The sequence below is a fragment of the Molothrus aeneus genome, chromosome 5 (genome assembly GCF_037042795.1).
Source record: "Molothrus aeneus isolate 106 chromosome 5, BPBGC_Maene_1.0, whole genome shotgun sequence".
Taxonomy (NCBI): domain Eukaryota; kingdom Metazoa; phylum Chordata; class Aves; order Passeriformes; family Icteridae; genus Molothrus; species Molothrus aeneus.
In genome coordinates this window covers 13,725,483-13,733,279 of record NC_089650.1, presented here as the reverse complement: position 1 = coordinate 13,733,279, position 7,797 = coordinate 13,725,483, and the positions used below count along the sequence as shown (strand labels likewise).

Here is a 7,797-nt window from a genome sequence, read left to right as displayed (position 1 = left end):
GGTCCCTTGCATGTTTACATTGTGAAAGCTTTAAGAGTTTCACAGCACCAGAAGAGATGGTTTTGATTTTTCATCTGAAATAGCAGGGAAAACATTTTTATTTATCTTAATTTTAGAAGGCATCAAGAGCTGTGCAGAGCTGCTGCAGTAGCTCTGCTGAAGAGGTTCAGAATGGATCCTTCTTTTCACTCCTCACACTCCTAACCAGAAAGTGTCAGGCAGAAGCAATTTTTCTACTTGGGTAATTCTCTTTCCTGCCCAGAATGTGAGTCCATGGTGCCCTTCTTCCCAAAGGTGAGTTCAAGGGAGCCAGACCCTTCCCCTCAGCTGCATGCTCATGTCCCAGGAACCACAAATTTCCTGGTGGGCCACAACAGGCTCCAGGTACTTCAGTACCAGACAGGTCACAACCCACAGACAACACACGCAACACAAAAATGGCTTAAGCACATTACAGTTGAGCAAAAGTTCCAAGTTACTAATAGAATTTTAAGTTAGAATAAGAAACTTACCACTGCAGTACAGAGCAGTGCATATAAAATATTAACTTCTACAGCATCTGTTTGACTGTGGTGAGAGCTCAGGTGCTTCTCCCACAACACTGCAGATTTCCTAAAATCAGCTCCTCTTAGAACTTAGAAAAGCAGGTAACATGAAGTATGGACACTGAACAAGAACCATGCAGCTCACCAGAAACACCTTTTAACACAATCAGTACCTCTTTAATTAATAACTTTGGTGAGGTAGAGCTGTTGAGCTGTTACAAATTTATGTAGATCCACCAATGATTAATATTAGCAACCAAAGGAGCCTAGTGATAAAACCCCTAATGAATGCTAATAAAAATGTTGATTATCTTAGGTAGTGCTTCATACATGTCTTCCAAGCAATCAGAATAAGTTTACTGTAAAAAATATTTAAAATTGAATTATTGCATATAATAGTTCCATTATTATATGGATTTAGTTAACATTTCAGCCTCTTCTGTTGTAGCATCTAAAAGTTTAGGGTACAATGAGAGTGCTGTGGGCAGGCAGTGGTTTGGGAAGTATTGTTGAGTGAAAAGCACAGAACAACAGGGTGCAACAGCAACTTAAAAAACTTAAAAACTTTTAAAAACCTTGAAAAAATAGCACTAGAGTTACCTGAAATGAAACTAATTATAACAGGTAAAGGTAAGATTGACAAGCAGCTGCAGCAGCAGGAATCCTCGGTTTTTTGTGGCCACACATAAAACAGTGTTGATATTAATACAAGTAAAACAGACAATGAAAAGCAAACAATTTCCAGATCAAGAAAAACTGAAACAGCTACAGGTGGTTTCAAGAAAAACACTGAGCACTTTTTCTTTTATTACTGTGCTGCAATATACAGTATATTTGAAGTATAGAAATTCAAAACCAGTAAAACTTCAAAGACCCAAGTGCATTCCCAGGGTGGAGTCCACAATTTCATAGTGTGTTTCCTGTGCCCCACACACAGCCCACATGCCAAGCCTTCTCCAGCCATTCCCCAGCATTTCCAGAGCAGTCAGTTACACTGTTCAAGCAGCACTATTTCTTCTTGAGAGCTCTCTTTCCTTCCCCCTTCTTTGGTTTTTCCTTCCCACGGAGCTTTTTCAATCGCCTCATCTCCTCCTTGAAGTCCTGATGCTCATCCCTAGGTGAGGAAGAAGGAATAAAGTTTACTCTTTTTCTTGGGATCCAGAGATACCAATAGCTCTTTGAACTATATCCTAATTAAAAAAAAAAAAAAAAACAAACAAAAATCAAAACTTTTCAACCATGAAGTCCATACTGAAGCTTGCTGCAATGTTACTGCTGGCAGTATCACTGACAGATTTCCTCTGATTCTTTCAGAACTAACAGGGTTGTCCTTTTCAGCAACAAAGGATGTGTGCACATGTGTATTATTTCAATTGCATTTTTTGATTCCCTTTGCTTAAATGAGCAGTAAAATGCAAAAATCATCAAGAGACAAGAGTAAGATTTCCCCCCTTGTTATCCAGCCCAGCAGTGCAGCCAGAGCAGACTGTGTTCCTGTGTTCAGGTGATTAGCTCCTAGGGAAACAGGGCCATGCTGAGGAGTAATTACAGCACATGGCACTGCTCTCAGGTGACTTCAGGAATGAGTTATGAAGATGGCATCAGTACTGGGGGAATCTTAATAAGAGAGTAAAATAGGAAGGAGGATGAAGGGGCTGGCAGGGATAATTAATCCTCAATTGCTTTCTAATAAATTCTATTAATCTGTCCCTGTATTTTTTTAGTGCAAAGTGATTTTCAAAAGTCATAACTGCATTCTATGTGGCCTAAGATTGCTGCACTGCTATTTTTAAACACAACTTCTCTAAATAGAAACAAAAAGCTTGTGATTTATTACCAGCCCCATCAGTCTATGATTCTTCATTACACTATTTTTTTTTTCTTCTACCAACTCTCTGTATACAGCTAGAGAAGGAACTTAATAGGGGAAGGAGAAGAGTAAAGAACATTAGCATCACATTGAGGCTTTCTGTGTAAACAGCCAGTCTAGGAAGTGTTGGCACACCTACCTAAAGCAAGAGCATCCAGGATGCAATCCTTGATGGTTAGTATTGTCATACTAGCAACAAGTAATCTGTTTTGACTATACAGGGTTTGCAGCCTCACTTTTAAAGATTTTTTTAGAGCTACCTGATTGAAGTGAAAGAACTGCATTTGACTCCTGCTGACGTTCTTCAGCAGTACAATTCTCCCTGATACAGACTGTGTGAGTTAATTTAGAAATTAGACAACTGGTTTGGATGAAGTGGGAATTAACAAGACTATTTAAATCTCATTTGAATTTAACTTAATTTATTTTGAAGAATAAAAAGGCCCTCTGGCCTAACAGAGACTTTCTGTCTCTTCTAAAGTTCACTTATTAGCGGTTGAATGACAGAAATACATGGTAAGTCTGGTGTTAACATCACCTCTTTGTATCACATTCATTTGCCATATTCAGAACTACAGATGCATCTCTTGTCTATCAGAAAGGTTTCTTTTCTCCCCCACAAAGCAAAAGCAGGAATCATTTCTTAGGTAAATGCTTGCACAACTAAACCTGCAGTCTTTCTCACGAAAGGTTCCAATTATGATAAAAGTTAGACAGCAGTCACTTTTGTTCTCCTTGCCCTAAGTGCCAACAATCAAGTGCCTACTTCCATATGCACCATATTCAGAAGGGAACACTTCCCTTGGGGAAAACTGTCGCTGTGTCCTCTTTGTGACCGTCCGGTCACTGCCCAGCTAGCCCAACGTGTTTTTATTACCTTTGTTCCCTTTCTGTCATGATTTGATCTGTGTACCCCCATTCTCCCCAGGTCACTGCCTGGCCAGCCCTAATGTGTTTTTATTGCCTTTGTTCCCTTTCTGTCATGATCTGATCTGTGTACCCCCATTCTCCCCAGGTCACTGCCTGGCCAGCCCCAACGTGTTTTTATTACCTTTATTCCCTTTCTGTCATGATTTGATCTGTGTACCCCCATCCTCCCCAAACAGCTTGTCCCAAGTTGCTTCCCTCCTCCCCCATGTCAATCCTCTAATTTCCGCTGATTCATTCCCCAATCTCCTCCCTGGACCCCTGTCAATCACTTGGCCTCCCATACCCTCTTTCTAGAACCTTCCAGCAGGGGCATCGAGTGATCGGTCGGAGGTCGGGGCCCTCCCTCAAAATTTTCCCCAATTCATTCCCCTTCCTCCATGTCTATCTCCCTGGTTTCCACACCCCAAGTTCTCCCCACTGGTTGTTCTGTGAATCCCTCCCTTGTTTCCACCCCTCTGAAAACAACTGGAAGGAGACTCCCACCCACCCCCTTCCCATCTCCAAGCTGCTCCCACCCTCCAAGCACCTGTAGAGCCCAAAGTAGCGGAGTTTCTTCATGAGGGCGTAGTAGGTGTTGTGAGGGGGGTACCAGTTGTGCACCTCGTCCCTCTTGGCCAGGGGCTGCTCGCTGAACAGCTTCACCACCTTCATGGATTTGGAGTCCGTGGGCCTGACCACGTCGCCGAATATCTGGGCACTGAGGCGGGCCATGCGGAGGGCGTAGCTGGAAACGTTGGACATCTCCCCAGGAGCAGTGGGCACACACAGACAGATGGAGCTTCCTGCAAAAGCAAACAGCAACAGCTCTTCACCCAGCTCACCAGCTACCCCAGAATTAGGGCAAACAAAGGAATGTATCACACACTGAGCACTCATCTGACATCACACATTCCTTGCATAAAATCAGTCTAATACTTCAGCATGTAATCCTGCTGATAAAGAACATCTACATGAATTCATGCCACAGACATTTTTAATGAAAAATCCTTTCCTTAGGATTTTTTTCTCCTGAGAAGCTGAGAGGCCTCAGGAACAAAATGTAGACAATGGTTATCTGCTGCTGTGGAATGCAACAGGTGGATCTGTGATTGGTCTCATGTGGTTGTTTCTAATTAATGGCCAATCACAGTCCAGCTGTCTGGACTGTCTCGGTCAGTCACAAGCCTTTGTTATCATTCTTTTCTATTCTTAGCTAGCTGTCTGATGAAATCCTTTCTTCTATTCTTTTAGTAGAGTTTTAATATAATATATATAATGAAATAATAAATCAAGCCTTCTGAAACATGGAGTCAACATTCTCATCTCTTCCCTCATCCTAAGACCCCCGCGAACACCACCACATATTCAGGGACAATTCCCAGCCTACACACAGCAATACCAACTATAGAAGTGCACTGCACCACAATTTACCATGGCTAGCATGGTTTATTAGCAGAACTCAGCTTGCTCAAGACAACCCTTAAACTCCATCCACTGGAACAATTACAGTGTGAGCTCTGCCAAAAATTGCACCCGTGTGATACCACTGACTGCTGCACAAGCACAGGGTAAGGCACCACTTGAACATACAGAGAAAATGACCTGGGAAGTTTTTCCTCATGGAAGTTTCTCACCCTATTTAAAACATTGTTAGAATCCATGGAACAATGGGCTATAAACAAATCATGTTTCTCTATATGAATCACACAGATCTTTCCCATGTAAATTCCCTTCTCTTGATCATCTCCATCAGCTTTTTCTCCATTCTCTTTTCAGTCTCTCATGATACCTATTCTTTTCAAGAGGAAAACAGTAGTTTTCCCATGCCAGATTCTTTTTTCCAAGAAAATCAATCAGCAGCTTCCCATTCTCTTTTAGTCATCTCTCATCTAAAAATGTTCTGCAACAAAAGTGCCCCAAAGACAAAACCATAGTTAATTAGGCCACCAGACAACATCCACTCTGCTAAAGTAGCATGAGAAGGGTTTTCTCTCAGCTTTTCTGACCCTCCCCATTTTAAGTCTTCTTTACTCTTTCTTTGCAGAATGGTTGTAGTAGACAAGAATAGGAATCCCATAATCCTGTATCTGAAGTAGTATCTTGTCTGTACTTTGCCTTTTTGAATGACTGATAACATAAGTCTTCAGACAAATTCAAGAGCATGACACTGAGGTCAAAGTTTAAAAATTTTGTTTTAAAAAGTATTGCACAGCTGATTGCAGAATGAGCAGAACAAATTAAAGACCATGGATAAGAGCAATCATCAGGACAGTGCTAAGTCCACTTCAGTATGATTACACAGAGCCTGTTGTTTAATAACACAAATTTGGAGTATTCATAACCTCACATACATATATCTGCTCATTGGAGGATCTGCTTTGATTTACTCCTGTTAGCAGAGTGCTCTAAAGGAAGCAGGAAAAAAATCAAGCATGAAAATAATACAAGTAATTTTGAGACAAGAGAATAATGGTGAAAGTAACAAAAGGGAAGGCAAAGCATCAGAGACCTCGAGCCAAAGCAGTAGGCCTAGTGTGAGAATACAGAAACTCTTAAATGATTGCAGGGCAGCACTTCAACATGAGCATCTATTACAGGGGGAAATAATCACTAAATTTTGCTAAAACATCTCTTTCAGAACAGCCAGCTCTAATTCCTGCATTCAGAGACAAAGAAACAAAGTTTCCCCCCAAACTCTTCATCACAGGACTCCAAAAGTCTGTCTTTATCACCAGACTCAAACACACAACTTGCTTAATCTCTACCTACTGCAGCTTTAAAATGAAAATACGTTTAGCTCCTGAACAATGCAAACCTGTGCTGTGAGGAATCTGATTTCACTCCTGACTCGCTAAAGAATTGCAACAGCCCAAGCTGAGGCTGGAGACCTCCATTAATGCTTGCCCGACTAAGAACGCTTGGGAGAGAAGCAAAGCAAATGCTGCAGACTCCCAAAGCTATCCAAAGCCTGTTCTAGGGTGATTCTGTGAGACGTTACATCTGTGAGACGAAAGAATACTTTCGTTATGGTCACTTCCAGCAATGATATCTCCAGGATCGCCCACTCGGAGCCGGCACACGTAAAGCAAACCCAGCGCTCCGCGCTGCCGCTCCACTGCTCCCGGCTCCCTGCTCCCGCCCTGGGCTGGCTCATTCTTTATTCCCGATCCACCCGCTTGATTCGGAGCGCTCTCTTCTCACTGGGAACATGCCAGGAGAGCGCCCATTCCCCCAGGAGCACGGGGGGAAGACCAGGCCGCCACGGAGCTCAACCCGCGGCGGGCGCGGCTCCGCCTCAGGCCGGGCCGGCCTCGCTTCCCTGAGGCACGGGAGCGCCGGGACGCGGCCAAGGGCTGCGGCTCCCGGGGACACGGCCCCGCCCGGCAGCCCGGAGCCCGGCAGCCCGGAGCCCAGAGCCTGGCACCTCCGTTCGGCCCCGTTCAGCCCCGCTCACCCCGCGCTGGGCCGCGGCCGGAGGAGCGGCGGCGCTGCCGGAGCGGAGGTGGCGCACACGGGTGACGCGAGGGGCGGGACGGGCGGCCCAGGGAGGGACCTTCCTCCTCCTCCTCCTCCTCCTCTCTTCCTCTTCCTCTCCTCCCCTCCCTCTGCTGTTCGTCCTCCTTCTCCGCCCTCCTTGGAGCTCGTCAGGTGCTGTCCCCGCGGTCATGGAGCCGCGGAATCACAGAATAGCCTGAGCTGGAAGTGACCCTCAAGGGTCACACCACGAGAGGCCCACACCCTCTTGCGCCAAGAACAAAACCTTTTCGTTGTGACTCCTTTTCTTTCATTTGTTTCCCTCCCTATTGTAAGCAGCTTTGCAGTTATATGCATAAATCTAATAAGGAAATGAGAAAAGTGGTTATCCTCGTGAAAAATGCGTATTTTACGATTGGCTTTTCGCAAATATTAAAATGAATATTATATGTGTTGTGTTAGAAAGTAGTGCTGTATTAATTCTCTTAAGCAGTGTGTTAAATATAGTTTTGGGTTATAAAAAATGTTAAAATAGAAACTATGCTATGTAGGATAGTTTTTTTTAAAGAAAGGACTCGCAGCAAGATAGCAGCCACAGGACACCTAAATCTTTCAGAGAAAAAGAATTTATTGCCCTCTTACCAAAAGAAACGAACTTCTCCCCGCCTCGAAGGCGCTGTCAGGATTCAGAGGAAGAAGTTGACACTGACCAGACAGAATCCTGTGTTTGAATGGAATTTATGCATCATGTATAAGGTGTATGAATATGCAACAGGCTGTTGTTTTTAAGGGTTACTCCTCTGTTAACGTGGGTCCTTTTTCGGGCTCGTGCTGCCTAGAAAAATGTACCTGGACATCCGTAACTCTTTGTTTTTATTGTCTCATATTGTCCTAATTAAAATTGTCCAAATTATTATTACTCTAATTGTATTACTATTTTTATAACCGTTTTATTACTATTAAACTTTTAAAATTTTAAAAACAAGTGATTGGCATTTT

The 7,797-nt window shown here is 43.4% G+C and overlaps 1 protein-coding gene across 1 annotated transcript; it reads right to left on the bottom strand.

Annotated features, from left to right (window-relative positions):
- Positions 1-1,320: 1,320 nt before the first annotated feature.
- Positions 1,321-6,855, bottom strand: MRPS33 (mitochondrial ribosomal protein S33). The gene is made up of 3 exons (XM_066550651.1): positions 6,779-6,855; positions 3,872-4,127; positions 1,321-1,659 (listed from the first exon to the last, which is right to left on the bottom strand). Exons 2-3 carry the CDS (start codon positions 4,084-4,086, stop codon positions 1,554-1,556), a joined length of 321 nt encoding a protein of 106 aa, XP_066406748.1. The 5' UTR covers positions 4,087-4,127; positions 6,779-6,855; the 3' UTR covers positions 1,321-1,553.
- Positions 6,856-7,797: the final 942 nt, after the last annotated feature.